The 16,560-nt window shown below is 45.1% G+C and overlaps 1 protein-coding gene across 1 annotated transcript; it reads right to left on the bottom strand.

The window, feature by feature from the left end:
- Window positions 1-689: 689 nt before the first annotated feature.
- LOC144259228 (very long chain fatty acid elongase 4-like) lies at window positions 690-13,198 on the bottom strand. Its single transcript, XM_077807414.1, has 8 exons — window positions 13,181-13,198; window positions 11,232-11,298; window positions 8,647-8,834; window positions 6,537-6,617; window positions 5,359-5,415; window positions 3,509-3,623; window positions 2,497-2,624; window positions 690-860 (listed from the first exon to the last, which is right to left on the bottom strand). The coding sequence occupies exons 1-8, from the start codon at window positions 13,196-13,198 to the stop codon at window positions 690-692; spliced, it is 825 nt and encodes a 274-aa protein (XP_077663540.1).
- Between the last annotated feature and the right edge of the window lie 3,362 nt (window positions 13,199-16,560).

Raw genomic sequence — 16,560 nt, 5'->3', positions numbered from 1 at the left:
AATATGTTTTCCTTCATCACATTAATTTCTTACTTAGGGTGAAAGTCAGTGCTGTCTTGACAGCTCTGGGCTCCAACGACCTTTTTTGAGCCAGAGAGCAGGTTCAGCAGCAGAGTGAGTTTCCTGTGGTTAGTGCCTGATTCTCCTCTCACTTACACTGGTGTAAACTGAAGTCAGTGGGGTTACACACTTGTGAAAGAGAGAGCAGGATGAAGTCCACTCTCTGCTCGTGTGCTCCGGATATGGAGGGATAGAATATGGAGAGAGACTACGTGCTCCCTGATATGGAGGGATGACAAGCTAGTACATTCTCGAATCCCAGTGAGTTCCTGGCCTCTGCTGTTACTTGTAACAAATATGTCAGCTGTGCTTTGGACACTTACCCGCTAGCACTGGACCTGAGACAAACAACCAGTTTCACACAGGCCACCAAATGTTGGTGACTATCATCTATCAGCTTGGCTTATATTTGTACCAATGTTCAATAAGCAAACATCAGTACTTCATTACTTGTCTTCTGAGCCCTCTAGTTCCTTTTCCCTTCCCAACTGATAATGATAAGGCAGCCAAGAATCTTCTTGTATGATCCTCCCTCACCCTCTCCAAATACATCTTCTAAGTGGAATCGAGGAAGAGGCAATGGAGTATATGTGAATTCTGGCAATGTCCTCAGACCATGTCCCTCTCCTTCATGTTAGTTTCTCCCACTTCCCCCTGGTGTAGGTCCAGTAGTAGAAGTTCAGGAAGAGAACAATGAGGCTGAGGATGTAGAGGAAGACTGCGATATTGAAGCCTTTGGGGAATGGGCACTCTGTGAAGAGGTTATAGGAGGAGTGAACGGCGATGGCCACAAATTGGCACTGCCAGTGAGGGAAAAAAACAGAAGCAGGATTAGAGATGCTACATAGCAAAATAGTCAAACTACAACTGACTGTTGGTCCTTCCAGTCCAGCATCCTCCACTAGCCACATCGCAACAGACCATTGGTCCACTCAGTCCAGAACAAGCCTTCTTTTAGACTGGAGCAGGTCAGATATCCCATCTCCCACCATAGTGGAGGAAACCATTTATTCACCAAGTCCAATATTCAGCTTCTATCATATTGAAGGATATCATGGGTCCATGAAGTACTGGATCCTGCCCACCGCCATGGGGAACAGGAAATTAGTTCATAAAGTTTAGTATCCTGCCCCATGCCATTCAAGAGCAGATCACTAGTCAGTCTTCTTTTGTGTCCCTTCTCTGCTACTGTCCAGTAACTGATGCTTTGGGATAGGTGTCTGAAGGTAAGGAGAATCCTTCCTTTCACCAGATGGTGTTCAGATTATACCTTTAAACATTTGGATTGAGAGCCCTTTACATTTTAGCTTAGCCAGTGTAACTGCAGCTATTACTCTTATTCATGTAAGCATCAATCCATTTTTTATCTTACTAAGCCATTTGCCTTAATATCTCGCAGCATGGAGTTCTATACATTGAATGTATGTTGTGTAAACACGTATTTCCTTTGCTCTGTTCTGTATTTTTAAATCTTTCATTCATGCAGTGCCTTCTTGTCCCTGTATTACAGCACATGGTAGAAAAGAGCTCTGTAACAGGCTTCTTTACACCCTTTATTATTTTAACTTTACAATATCTCCTCTTACTCTTCTTTAGTAACTAAATAATCCTAGTCTTCCTAATCTCTCTTTGTATGTGGAATTAACTCCCCGCTCCCCCAGGCACATGGCTGTAATCATTGCCCTTCTCTGGACTATTTCTATTTATGTCGTGGCCTTAAGCAACCAGAGAAACACATGGTTGAAATGTCAGGATTTGCCACATCCTCAGAGATGAGGAAAGGAGAAAGCCAAGAGAAAACAATTTAGGAGATAAGGCCTACCATTTTTGTGTTTTGTTTTTTAAACCTGGGTACATACAACTTAAATCTACACTAAGGAATCAAAATAAAAGGAGGTCTGATTTCCACAGTTACTGGACAACCACAGCTCCCACAAACTCCAGTGATCACTCAACACTTCCACACACAAAAATCAAACTACTTGTTAAGGACTTTGGGGGTGGGGAGGTGGGGTATGGAAACAGCCACCATACACAAGAAGTCAAGTCTTTCTGACGAGGAATCAGTGGTTGGAATGATCTTCCCCCAGAATCCTTAGCTGAAATGTACTATGCTGTGATGCAGAAAACTCTTTTATAAATTGGGGTGGGGAGGGTAACGGACGTGTAAAAGTCTTCTGCCTGTTTTCTTCCCCTTGTGGGGATAAAACTTGTCTGGAAAAAGTCACTGTAAGTATTGAAATGTCTCTTGGCTTATTCCTGAGTACCACTCAACCCAGACTTCTCCCTGATCAATTGCAGTAGGACACCTAGGGAGATGGCCATTCCAGTAGGTTAGACCAGGGATGAGAGAGCCAGGGAGGGGACAGACAGAAAACTGGTGCCACCCTATCCCAGGGCTGGAGAGGGAGGAGGTGGATGTATGGAATTAATTACCAGCTGCAGGATGGTAAGGTAGCGTTTCCACCACAGGTAGCGCTGCATTTGTGGTCCCAGGCTGGCCAGCCCGTAATACAGGTACATGAAGATGTGCACGAAGGAGTTCAACATCCCAATGAAGAAGGCTGTGGGATAGAGAATACAGGAAAGCAGGAAGAACAAGGCACACAGAGTCTATCAGACTCATCCTCCTGTACTGACAGACATAGTTCCCTAGGTAACATGTCCAAAATATTGTTCCCTTGTGACCCATACGTGTGTGACACCCTTCATTTACTAAACATCACCAAGAATGCCCTAGAAACATGACCCATCATCCTATACCATCTCACACCCTCCCAGGAGCACCCTACACCACCCTGTTCCCTCTGTGTGGGCCCGAGCCATAACTGGTTTCTAGAAGGAACAGACAGGAGGTCCAAAGACAGAGGAGGGAATGCTGGATTGGATAGTGCAGATCACTCAGATACCAAGGCCTTTTACAAAACTGCTTCCCATGCAAAAGCACCATGAATTCCTATGCCAAGCTTGGCTCTATAGTTCTAGCATTGTGCATTAGGGTGGATTAGTCAGAGGGGGCAGTCAGGCTAGACAGGGAGTGGGGAATAGTCAGGATATGAGCTAGAGAGTGAATGGGACAGTCTGGATCTTGGCACAGCAGTGAATGGGACAGGCCCTAGCTGAACAGAGAACGAGGGCAGTCCTGCTCTGGGAAGGAAAACAAGTAGGTGCAAACTTAGGCTTTGAACTTGGTGTTCTCATTTCTGTCTGGGCAGTGAATGGGGCAGTCTTGTCCTGGATGAGGCAGTGATTAGAACAGTCTAAAGGTGGACAGGACAGTCCAAAAAAGCACCCAACAGGTGTCAGTGGTGATACCCTCGTCTCTCACTACCAAAGTGGATAATGTACAGTGAGGTTTCTGTCCACTAACCAGTAAAGATGCAGGGTTCAGATTATCTCCAGAACAAGAGAGAGGGAGACAAAATATGCCCAGTGAAGCGAAGCTTACCCTGTCCTCCAGCCACGTATTTGACACCAGCCCACCAGTTGAAGAGCATGGTGCCATGATGATACACATGCAGGAAAGTCACCTGCTCAGGCTTCTTGCGCAGGATGAAGAAGACCTGAAAGAAGTCAGAAGAGAGAAAATCTTGAGTTCTTCTGTATGTATAGACAGGGCCTAGGAGTACAAGGGGCTACAGGTAGCCGGCACTTGACCTGAAGCACCCCAACTCCATTCCGCTTGCATCTTGGTGACATATCATCCTTCCCTTTAGAAGCCAAGCTGAAGACTGGCAAATCCAACACACACACGGACCTTATGCTATTTGGAAGAGGAGAGATCAAAGCCTCAGCCATCTGTACCTTGGGATTCCACTGCAGACTCTCTCAGTGGTTACCCACACAGATGGGCCCAAGACACAACATCTGGATCCAGACCTGAACATCCATGTAGTTTGGAGGTTTCTGGATCTCGGGTTTTGTTTGAGGTCCACGATGCAGAAGCACAAGTTACATATAGTCTACTAGCACCGGAGACAGATCTCCAGGGGAGGCATCACATTGAGCAGCCAGGCTCTGATGGTGTTCCCATTAGGAAAGAGGGTGATATCAATCAATCATATGCTGCTTTGTCACTACCAGGAAGAACTGCTTTCTGGGCAGTGGTGACTGGGATGATTTGTTTGGTGTTTGTCCTGCTCTGAGCAGAGGGTTGGACTAGATGACCTCCTGAGGTCTCTTCCAACCCTGATCTTCTATGATTCTATGATTGGGGGAACAGCCCATATCTGCTACTCAGAATGCAGAGGGGTAGGCCAGCCCATTAGCCATGCAACTTTCACTCCAGTTGATCCAGTTCATAGGCAGTCCCTACACTAATAAAGTCTGGGCATAGAGGGTGTCAAAGTATTCCCCAGCCAGGATCGGTTCTAGGGGTTCTAGGCAATCCAGCAAACACCCTGCCCTTGCTGACCAGTTCCCCCATAGGGTCCAGTATGCCATTTGAGGTGCAAGGGAAGGTCTGGTATATTACTATGGAACAGTTGGCCTCCATGATGGAAATTCAAGGTGAAACTCACCCGGGGCACAAACCCTTATCCCAGGATCAACGGCCTGGAATAATCTCATCTTGTCAATGCACATGCAGCAGTGGAGAGTCTGGGGCACCTACATAGTCCTAGGCTGTTTACTCTTCAGCTTAATATCATACTTTAGTCAGAGGGACAATGACTAGCCTCGGTCTCCTGCAAAACGGGCAGACGCTACAATAGATTTGACTAATTGGTGAAATTAACCCTGCACCCACATTTGGGGAGTGGACTCTCCCAGCGTGTGGGTGTGTAACCTCACCAGTCCCTCTCCCACCCACCCACCGCTCAGGTTCAGATTTCTCCTTTTGGCCCTGCATGAACCCCTGACAGTCTGAGCTATCTAAACATCAGAAAGTGTGTTTGTGTAAAGGGGGCTGATCCTAGATTTAAAGGGAACGTCCACTCAGAGAATATGATGTCAGGTATGCAGTCATTGGGACAGAAAAGGCACAGCCAATGCTTGTAAAGAAACTTACTGGGCTGATGCCAGTGGCAAGGCTAGAGGCTTGAAGGCAAGTGGTTTCCATATGACACTACCCTGAAGCTGTGTCCTCATCCCATGATAGTGTCAGGATTATTCCCTGAAGCGTGCAGACAGCGTGTGTGTATGAGAGAGAAAGTGAGCGTGTACTGAAAGGCATCAGCCACATACAGAATAAATACAGCGCATTGGCCTTGGCACCATGTCTTTGTCCCATGAGGGAGCTCAGAGCCAACGGTTTATTACAGAGCCTCAGCCCCGTTATTTTGGCCAGGCCCACCTTACCGTATCAAGCAGCTCGATGACTTTGGAGAAGAAGAACCACCAACACACTCTCGCCATCTGCTGGAAAAGAGAAGGAAATGCCATCTGATACCGAGACAAAAATCCTTGCTCAACACACATCTGTCCGCCTGAGGGAACAGCTACACTTAAAACGCTATAGCAGCACAGCTACAGCCTCGCAGCTGCGCCGTTGTACTGCTTCAGTGTAAACACGCACTACAATGACGGCAGGGGTTCTCCCATTGCTGTAGGTAATCCACCTCCCCGAGTGATGGATCAAGGCATTTGGAATAATTCTTCCAAGCACTGTCTACACTGGGGGTTAGGCCAGCATAGCTGTGTCTCTGGGGAGGGTGGATTTTTCACACCCCTGAGAGACATAGCTATGCTGATGTATGTTTTCAGTAGATTGTCCCCTGAGGGTCTTATACGGCTGACTTTCTTCATTGTATCTGACTGTCTTCTACATAAAATCTATAGGTATAGTGACGTTCCGAGTGGACTTTATGGATCTCCCTTTTCACAGGTAAAAATTTAGCCTGCATTATTTATTTTGGTTGGTTGGTTAGTTGATTTGCTTGTTTATTTTTGGTGGGGCAAGGGCAGAGTATCATTTCATTGATTGCCAAGTATTTTCAGCCTCGTGGCAAAGCAGTGGACTCATCAGCATGGGAGGCGGGCCCAAGCCACAAATCCAGATCCACACCTATACTCATTCAAAGCCTGGCTGTATTTGCAGACAAATAGGAACATGGCAAAATTACAGAATTATCAACAAAAATCATGGATTTTGTAATGAAAATTACTGAATCCATAAGCTTTTATGAACCTCAGGTAGAAAATACAGGCTTATCCATGTGCCATGAGTTAGAGAGATTCCTTGAGTGGTGAAGCAAATCTTTTAGTGAAATGGATTTGAAAGTAGAGGAATAGGAGCAAAAGCCTTCTTAGGACATGCAAAGGTAGCCAGAGTGCAGTTTGGCACCATTCTTCCAGCAAAGCAACCCATCTGAGAGGTTTTTCGCAGGAGTGGGTGGGTGAGATTCTGTGGCCTGCGTTGTGCAGGAGGTCAGACTAGATGATCATAATGGTCCCTTCTGACCTTAGTATCTATGAATCTATGAATCTATTTCTGAAGAATGAGAGGGACCAAAGACTAGTTCTGTATGAAACTGTACCCTCATTCCCAACTTGCTTTGGGTGTAATCCACTGGCTGACACAGGTAACTGTAGTTGGCCAAGACTGAAGTTACGAGGAACTGAAAGAAAAGAAAAAAAAAAAACTAATAGGAGAAACCCATTTTCTGTCCTGCATCTATCCCATCTTTCATATTCCCTTGGTCTCAAGGAGATTTACATTGTAATGCTAGGTAACCAGTCCCAATCCAGCACAGGCTGATAGTGATGCAAATTCATCACTACAGCTACAAATATTTGCAGATTTTTTTTCTATCTGTCAGAATCTGAAAGTGAATTTCTATATGATCATGTTTGTTACCCATTGCCCCAGATATTTGAGCAAATTTTGAATTGCGTATTGGACTGTAAACCTCATTGTTCCTTTTGTGTTGGTAAGTTGCATTTGTCATCTAATTAGGGAGCTGAAACCACACCACATGGCCCCTATAACTGACTGGTCAAGGATGAGAAGCGAATATTCACTTTTGCCTGGTTGTGAGCAATCTTTAGGACTCAAACTGTTTGCTAAATACATTTGCAATTCTTTCTGAATAAGTGTGAGAATGTCATGATCCTTCTGAAAACAGTAAATAAAAAGCCAAGTTCATTAGTTAGATCATTCATTTCAAATGTACTCAGCTCTAGTCATCTGATGGGTATTCAGTGATGCACATGAAAAGAGTTGGTAGATCTCAATTCGGTTCCTAATGGAAAGTTGCCCATCCACAAACCCCAACAACAATAAAAATAAACATCCCTTCCACTACCAGTGGCATTAATTTGCACCCTTGTTGGAGGTCTCAGCAAACATAATTGCAAGAGTTTGGAAAATAAAATTCCTCTCACACCCTCACAGATAGACCTGGTCAGGCTGAGGCACAATGTATGGGACAAATGTACATCATGTGTTCTGTAGCTGCTACATAACAGATATTATATTCCAGGTTTGTCATTAAGAAACCTTTCACCAGCATTAATTCTCCAAAACTCGAAGGGATGGTGTATTAAGCAAGGTTGAAACATGGGAGAAATTGTGTTTGCCATAAAGGGTATGTCTATACTACAACTAAAAACCCATGGCTGGCCCAGGAATGCGGGGCTCAGGCTAAGGAGCTGTTTAACTGTGGTGTAGACATTCAGGATCAGGCTGCAGCCTGGGCTCTAGGACCCTGAGAGATGGGAGGGTCCCAGACCTCAGGCGGCAGCCCGAACCAGAACATGTACACTGCAATTAAACAGCCCCTTAGCCTGAGCCCCTTAGCCCAAGTCAGTGGGCACAGGCTAGCCATGGGTTTTTAGCTGCAGTATAGATATGCCCCATGTTGCAACCTTCCCTAACGCGGGTGTCTAATTGCAGTGTAGAAATACCCATAGAGCAGTGGTTCTCAAAGATATTTGATCGCGCCCCCTTCTTTGTGTCTGTAGTAGTTTATGCCCCACCCCCACCCCCCTCCGGCCACCTGTCCAGCAGCTGCCACTCGTCGGCCACCCAGCTCTGAAGGCAGCGCTGCCACCAGCAGCAGCACAGAAGTAAGGGTGGCGATACCAGACCACCCTTACCTCTGCGCTGCTGCTGGCAGGGTGCTGCCTTCAGAACTGGGCACCCAGCCAGCAGCTGCTGCTCTCCAGCCACTCAGCTCTGAATGTGTGCAGTAAGTTTTTTCCCCTAAAGCTTCTCACCCCCCCGGCCCTCCAGAATACATTCCGTGCCCCCTCAGTTTGAGAGCCTCTGCCATAGAGGATTCACCACAATACATATTTTACAGAGTAGAATGTGCCCTCTAGTGGCAGAATGAAAACATATCCTCGTCACCTGTTCATCAGAAAGAACAGGAGGACTTGTGGCACCTTAGAGACTAACCAATTTATTTGAGCATAAGCTTTCGTGAGCTACAGCTCACTTCATTGGATGCAAGCTCACGAAAGCTTATGCTCAAATAAATTGGTTAGTCTCTAAGGTGCCACAAGTACTCCTTTTCTTTTTGAGAATACAGACTAACACGGCTGTTATTCTGAAACCTGTTCATCAGAGAAGGAGTTTAAAGGGCTCCTGCTTCAAATCCGCCCCCCCAAATGTTTATCCAAATGGAGCTGATCCATTATCCTTACCTCATAGAACATATAGATTGACAGAGCCACCAAGGTCAGATTATAGGCAGTCAGCAGACCCTTTAGCCTCAGTGGCTCCCACTTCCGCATGAGGCGTGGTCCCAATGCCACAAATACGAGGTAGAGGGTGAAGAGCAGTGTGACTGGAAGAGGAGAGTAAACCAGGAGCCAGGGGTCTGTCCTTGGGTCTGCAAGGCAAAACACATTGCACAAATGCAAAGAACAGTGTGGCTTGTGGACCTTGAGAGGAAAATAGACTTTATATCTAAATAAACTGCTCCTGTCTTGGTTTTAGTTTATCCCCTCCATCCCTGGGGTCTGCCATATTTTTTCTGTCTCCCAGATAACCCGCACACTATTTTTGTTCCTCTTACACCCCATCTCATAGCACAGTGTTTTGGCAGAAGAAGGTTGAACACTTCTCTGTTAGTGCTGCCATGAGGAGGTAGCTCAGCAGGATTACAGCCCTGCCATCCCCCAAAAGTACTGCCTTAAACCTAACATGTAGCACTCTATGATACACCAGCCATAGAACCCACACCCAGGTCCACAAAGACATCTCAGTCCTCATTCACTGATTCTCCTATTCTTCCAGACCTGGCCGTCCACATAGCTTTGCCAATGTGCCTCAGCATCCCCTTATCTTTCCCATCCTTGAGTTCCATATGCAGCCTCTACCAATGGCCCCCAATCCTGCCCTGCTGCCCCCTGATTTTCCAGCCTTGGACTCCCCACACAGCACTGCCAATGCCCCTCAGTCCTGCCCTGCAGCCCCCCTGCTATTCTAATCCTGGGCTCCCCACACATATAGCTCTGCCAATGAATGTCAGCCCTCACCCATTATCCCGGTGCTGAAGATCCACACAACACAGCCAGTTTGTTTCATCACCTCCTTTCTTTTCCATTCACCCATTCCTTACACAGCGCTGGCAATGCTCCATAGTACTGACCTTCTCAGCTCCCTGTCCTTCAGAGCTCCTGTCTACACAGATATCCACTTGTTATATCCCTGTTACTCCTGCCATGGACTCTGGTGCCAGAACTCTTCTAATATTCTACTTCTGGGTTCCACAGTCTGCCAGTGCTCCTAAATCTCCACTCAGAAGCCCTTCTGCTATTCCAGTCCTGGGACCCACACAGCTCTGGCAACATGCCTCTCAACTTGCCTGTAGAATTCCCTCTTTTTCAGTCTCGAGCCCCCACTCTGCCACTCAATGCTCCTGAAGCCAGATTTCAACCTTCTCTTATTATCCCAATCCTGGGCCAGCACACAGAGCTGCCAATACACCTTAATTCTGATCTGCAGCATATTCCACTCCTGACATGCCATGCTACTCTGCAGCACCTCCTGTTATTCCAGTCCTGGATCTCTCCTAAGTACACCCTGATGACTCTGCAAACATTGTTCACTGGTTTGTCTCAACATTTCACTTGCTACCCGAGGTAGGATTGTACCTGGGTCTTCAGCAGTCAAAACCTGAACTCTAACCACCTGGTCTATCAAGCCTGGCCATGACATACCTATGTACGTTTTAAGACGTCACTTTCAGAGTTTACAAGCAGCAAGGTGCACTTCTTGCTGGACAGACTTTCAGAGCCCCGCGCTGAACCCATAAAGGGCTGCCTTCTTTAACCTTAATCCGGTGTCAAGAAAAAAGTTACATTAACTGTAGTTTGAACCCCAAATGCATTCAGAAACCAAAAACAATTCTTTAAAGTTTTAGGTGAAAAGACTTTATCTAAACAGCAAATTGAAAGAAAGGAGTTGCAGTCACTGTGAACCAATATGCACTAGTCACTCATCCCTGGAATACCTTCTACTTAGGGTGACTGTATGCAGTAACCATTGTTGATACAATGCATTTTCAGTTAGCATATGCAATGCCTAGAACAGCATAGCTGGATAGCCACTCGTTCATGAGGTGTCACAACATACATCCTTGTGGGGTATAACATTACGCCACATATGCATCATCAGTTCAAACATGCAAGTTACATTTATGCAAAAAAACCTAGCCTGTTAAGTGTGGAGACAGTTACCAGTATTACAATACTAGACAGATATTGTCACTGGAAGCAAACGTGTATACATAGAACTACTAAAAATACAGTATAACAGTGCAGCATGTTTGGGGTACACTTGTACCCCACATACTTTTTGATGCAGAAAAGGTGTTTTTATGCTAAATTAAAATTTTCATTGAATTGTGTACGTGTGCTTAGGTGACAAAGTCTAAAACAGTATAATTGGAGGACCACTACTTCATGAATTATCAGAACATGTATGCTTGTGGTGCACAACATTACCCTACAAATGTGGATGAGGGTTAAAGGGTTTTCCTTTGCGAGAATGAAGATGCTTAAATCCCTACCCTCACCCCACAAGCTGGTGTTTCCCTGGGCTATAGCTCAGGGCTCTAAAGAAGCTCAAGATCTTGGTAGGGAAAAGTGAGATTTTTCCATGTGTCCAGGGAAAGAAAGTGAGCTCAAGTGGGGGACAATTCTTATTAATGGTTTGTACTTTCCATAGTGCCACCTAATGATATCCTTGGGCAATTCCCATGCAAGGCAGCTTCTCCACCTACCTCCATTTTCAAGGGCCCATTTGTAGAACTCTTGAATTTTCTGCCAAGTTGAAGCCATCCCGGATCCCTGAACAGAAAGCAAAATAAGATTTAACTTGTCTGTGATCACCTAACCCCACTTATGCCACCCCAGGCTCCAAGTCCTGCAGTGTGCAGAGCCTTCTGGTTACTCATAGATACAGGTTTAGGACTCAAGCTGGTCAAAAAAAATTGTTTGGGGGAAAAGAGAATTAGCAATTTAAAAAAATTACAATTTAAAATTGTGTTGAAATTTCAACAAATTTTCATAGAATTATGGAAGTGTTAGGCTGGAAAGGACCTAGACAGGCCATCTACTGTAGCCTCCTGCACCTGAGGCAGGACCAGATATACCTGGACCATCCCTGATAGGAGTTTGTCTAACATATTCTTTAAAACTTCCTGAGATGGCTGATAGGACAAGGAGATCCAGGACTTCTGCTCTGCTCCAGGCAGGAGTGTGTCTAGGTATAGTTCTCTGTCTGTGCTGAGCAGGCATAGTTGGATGCTTGAAATATGGTCTAGTGGGTATGCTTGCCAAGGTGTTCAACTGGGGAAAAGGTATTTAAAAAAACCAGCATTTTTCTTTTAAAGGGGAAGGAGGGGATTCTGGCATCTGTGACCCCTGGACAGTGGAGTTCAGAATAGAGAATGGAGTGGCGACTATTGTGGGGACAGGGGCATTGTGGAACAGCTGCTGGAGGACTGTTAGAATTGACACAGGTAATTCAGTGTCTACACTAGCACTACATTGGATGGAAGAAGGTAGACTTTGGCTTTGCGTTATTGGGGGTGTTGTTATTGCATTGATATAACTGGGTGCCTCCATCACAACTTCCCTTGGAAGCAAGTAGGCACAGGATCTTCTGCCAGCTCTCTAGCCAACCAGTGGTGTGGTGAGGGTGGAGAGACTAGCTTCTCCTTTCTGCTTATCCCCAGCTGACCAGGGCTCCAGGGTCAGAGCCAGCCTTCCCAGCACTGCTATTTATCTGTGGAGGTGGGTTCCACAGCGACAACAGCTGCAGGTCTATCTGCATACAGGTGCTTTAGACTGGTATAAGTGTATCTACACTAGGGGTTGTACAGGTGCAACTATTTCGGGGGGGGGGGGGGATGAGGAAAGACACCTCTAACTGACATATTGTACTAGTACAAAAACGAGGACTAGACCAGGCTTGAGACTATGGGCCAAATACTGTTCTCATTTACATCATTGCAAATCTGGAGGAAAACCTTTACAGTTAAAGGTCTCATTACAGATTTACATTGGTGAAACAGAGCCAAATTTGGCTCTCCCTACTTAGGTGTTTATAGCGCTCTTAACACCTGAGAACCTAGATGCAATCTGACAGGCACCCAATCATACTCTAAAACGTACATAGCAATCACCCTCAAAGACACACCCAAGACTCTTTCTCTCTCCCACACATGTAGCAATCACACGCACCTCCACTTTCATTTTGTCATTCTCACACACACACCCCGGCATTGATACCCTCTGACACGATCACTTATATACACACTGTGACACAAAAGGTACACGCTCACATCACCTGGACAGAAATCTCCAGCAGAGATCTGTCAAGGGATTAACAGCTGACTCTGAGTCAAACCAAGGAGGATTTCTTTGTGGTTATTTATATATATATACACACACACACACACACTTTACATACAGCCCAGCCTGCTCCACTCCAGCTCCTTTTCTTCCACAACAGTGAGCTGAACCCCCAAGTGAAAGAGAACCCCATTACACAGAGCAGACTTACCTTTCCAGGGGAGATACTGTAACTTCTCTCTTTTTCCAGGAATACCGTCAGGGTGCAGAAACCTTTGTAGTCCTGCCTGACACACCCCAGAGACAGCAGAACAAAGAGCTGCCAGAGTCTGTGCCATTGAGCAGGCACCTTGTCATATTTCCCTCTCCTCACCTGAAGAAGGTGTCTCATCCGCTGGGTTCCCACACAGATGCTCTGAATTCTGGCTCCTTGACAAGATTCAGGGTGTGATGTTCACCACCAGTGACTGTGAGCTGCAAGCACCACCATTGCTGAAGGCCGTCTCTGACTTTGCCTGATCTGGAGTTACATCACTTTCCCCTCCCCCACCCCGTTTCACTGCTCCTCACGTGCTTTGTCAGATTAAGGGACTGGAAGGGCTGAGAAAACAAAGGTTGAACTGGGCTGAGCTTCCATAGGAATGAACCTCTGACCTTCGGCCTCGTGCCTGGGAATGATGCCAAGTCTTCATGTTCAGAACCATGAAAGCCTTCTGTATTCTGCCTCAGGGGCATGCTGTGGCAGCTTTTCAAACCCTGAGAGATGGGGAAGGGTGGGGCGACTTGATTGGGCAAAACTGGAAAAAGTACTGTTGGCAGCACTCTAACAGAGCGCTCCCTCCCACCCCCACCCCGCTGGAAGATTTGTTAAATGGAATTTTCCATCTCCAAAAGTAACACGTCCAAATCAGATGATGGCAGCGGAGAAAGTGCTGAGAGCACTCAGCAAATAAACCCTCACTGGGATGTGGGATGGGAACACAGAGCATCTCCTTCGTTATTTCCAGCCTCCATCCTTGGGGGGAAGCATCATGGACCATCTTTAAATGAGACAGGGAGAACTCCCTGCACAATCACCAACTTTCATTCTTCAGGTGTTTTAAGGTGGGTTCAATGCTACCACCAATGAGCACTGGCTGGAAATTCCCCCTCTGTGATCTCCAGCTTCCATTCCTGAGAGCAGGATTAACTCTTTGGAATCTATGATTTTCCCAGTGAATGTGTAATATCATGAGATTCATAGCTTCTAAGGCCAGAAGGGGACATTGTGAATAATTCCTAGAGCAGATCTTTTAGAAAAACTTCCCATCTTGATTTAAAAACTGGCAGTCATGGAGAATTCACCCGATACTTGATCAGTTTTTCCAATGGTTAATTAATCTCACAGTGAAAAAAATTACACCTTATTTCCAGTCTGAATTTATTTAGCTTCAGCTGCCAGCCATTGGGTCATGTTATACCTTTCTCTGATAGAGTAGAGAGCCTATTTTAAAATATTTGTTCCCCATATTGGTACTTTAGATTCTAATCAAGTCACCCTTTAACCATCTCTTTGTTAAGCTAAATAGATAGACTTAAAAAACTCAATCCCTATAAAGCATGTTTTCTAATCCTTTAATCATTCTCGTGGCTCTTCTCTGAACCTTTGCCAAAACATGGTATTCCAGCAGTGGTCAAAAGACTGCCAAATACTGACATAAAATAACCTCTGTCCTCATACGCAAGATTTCATTGTGTATGCATTGCAGGATCGCATTAGCCCTTTTGGCCACAGCGTTGCACTGGGAGTTCATGTTGAGCTCCAAATCTTTTTCAGTCACTGCTCTCCAGGACAGAGTCTCCCACTGTGCGTTGTGCAGGAGGTCAGATTAGATGATCATAATGGTCCCTTCTGACCTTAAAGTCTATGATTCTATGATTATGTAAGCATGGCTTACATTCTTTGTTCCTAGAAGTATACATTTACATTTAGCCATATTTAAATGCATATTGTTTGCTTGCGCCCAGTTTACCAAGTGATCCAGATTGCTCTGTCCTCTTCATTATTTAACACTCTCCCAATTTTTGTCATCTGCCAACTTTATCAGAGATGATTTTATGTTTTCTTCGAGGTCATTCATAAAAAGGTTAAATAGCATAGGGCCAAGAACTGATCCCTGCGGGATCCCACTAAAGCATACCTATTCAATGATGATTCCTCATTTACAATTCAATTTTGAGACCTATCAGTTAGCCAGTTTTTAATCCATTGAATGTATGCCATGTTAATTTGATATCTTTCTAGATTTTTTTAAATCAAAATGTAATGTGCTAGCAAGACAAATGTCTCATAGAAGTCTACATATATTACATCTACACTATTACCTGTATCAACCAAATCTGTAATCTCAGAGGTTAACATTCCTTCACCCCCATATCACTTCCACATGCTTATTACTAGACATACCACAAACCACTCGGAAGAGCAAAAACATGTAGTCTAATCTCCTACTTCAATTTTAAAATAAATGAAAATTAGGATATAGTATGAGCTCCTGTAAGAGTCTTGTAGCGTTTGACTGAAATACCCTGCCTTGCTAGCAGATGCTGACACTGTTGGGAAAGGATTAAGTTGGTTCTGCTGACTCATAGAGGATACAAGGCAAATTGGAGTGATTCTCTGGGGAGGAAGATGTAGAGCATATGGGCTGAGCAGTCATTAGAGAGAAACCATAGGACCAGCCAAGCCTGGGGAAAGGTTTGAGTGGACCTTTGTTATCTTAATGTTGTTTTGTTTGTCAGTCCCTACTCCAGGAAGGGGGTGATGTTGGACTCTGCCTACTGTGTTTGCAGGGCATTTGGGGACAAGAACCTGCTCATAGTTCTTAATTAGCTAATTAATTCACCAATTGCATTTCTGAAGCTTGGGTGCCCAAGCTCGTGGTGGGGGATCTGCAAAAGCTCTCCTCACTTTCCTTGGCTAGTTTAATGTCACTTTAAGCAACAACAATGCCTCCTTATTTCTAGCTCATTTTCAAGAGCAGCAGCTGAAGACCACTTTAGCGACCAAGCCAATTTGCTTTCGTTTTAAGTTCTGAAATTGCTAAGGAGCACCGGGTAGTTGTGAAAATGAAGTACTTATAGCAGCAGTGGGAGAAAGTGAATCTCTGTAAACTGGAACAGATCCCCAGCTGGCATAAAATGGCATAGTTCCACCAAAGTCAACCAAACGATACCGATATACACCAGCAGAGAGTCTGGCCAAACGCTCTGTCAGAGCATGATAGTCCTAACCTGCAGCTGTAATTGCTTCTGATCAGATATGTTAATCTTCCCAAATTTACACGGACCAGTGTTCGCTGAAAACTTGAATGAGATCATTACATTCATTGCACCCGAAACAGAATCTAAATCAAGTTCTCCAGTGGGGTTAAACCACTGAATTAGTCCATGGTGCTACTGCTTACCCAGGCCAATAAACAGCTGAGGTAGAACAGAGTCTAATCTAACTCCCACTTAAGTCAATGAGAGTCTTTCCAATGACTTCAGTGAGAGTTGGATTAGACCCTTCGTGCTATTGGTAGATAAAGAATGGATATGACTTGTGCAAATAAGTGAATATTATTTGGAAAGTTTTTAACTGTTATAATGGGTGTTTTCATAAACGGTTGCTAAGCCCAATTGTCAGGAAGGGAATATTCTGGAAAGTGTGTAGTAGAGTTATGTGATCTCAGTTTAGCACACTCTTTCATAATCACCCTGTTAATGACAGAA

The sequence above is a fragment of the Eretmochelys imbricata genome, chromosome 1 (genome assembly GCF_965152235.1).
Source record: "Eretmochelys imbricata isolate rEreImb1 chromosome 1, rEreImb1.hap1, whole genome shotgun sequence".
NCBI classification, from domain to species: Eukaryota; Metazoa; Chordata; order Testudines; family Cheloniidae; genus Eretmochelys; species Eretmochelys imbricata.
Note: the sequence above shows the minus strand (reverse complement) of the source record. Positions and strands in the feature narration are given on the sequence as shown.

Excerpts from the sequence above, each read along its gene's own strand:
- LOC144259228 (XM_077807414.1), bottom strand. Across the intron at positions 5,416-6,536 it reads AAAGCAAGTTGGGAATGAGG|ATGGCGAGAGTGTGTTGGTG; the intron begins GTACAGTTTCAT and ends CTTTTCCAGCAG. Across the intron at positions 2,625-3,508 it reads ATACGTGGCTGGAGGACAGG|CCTTCTTCATTGGGATGTTG; the intron begins GTAAGCTTCGCT and ends TCTATCCCACAG.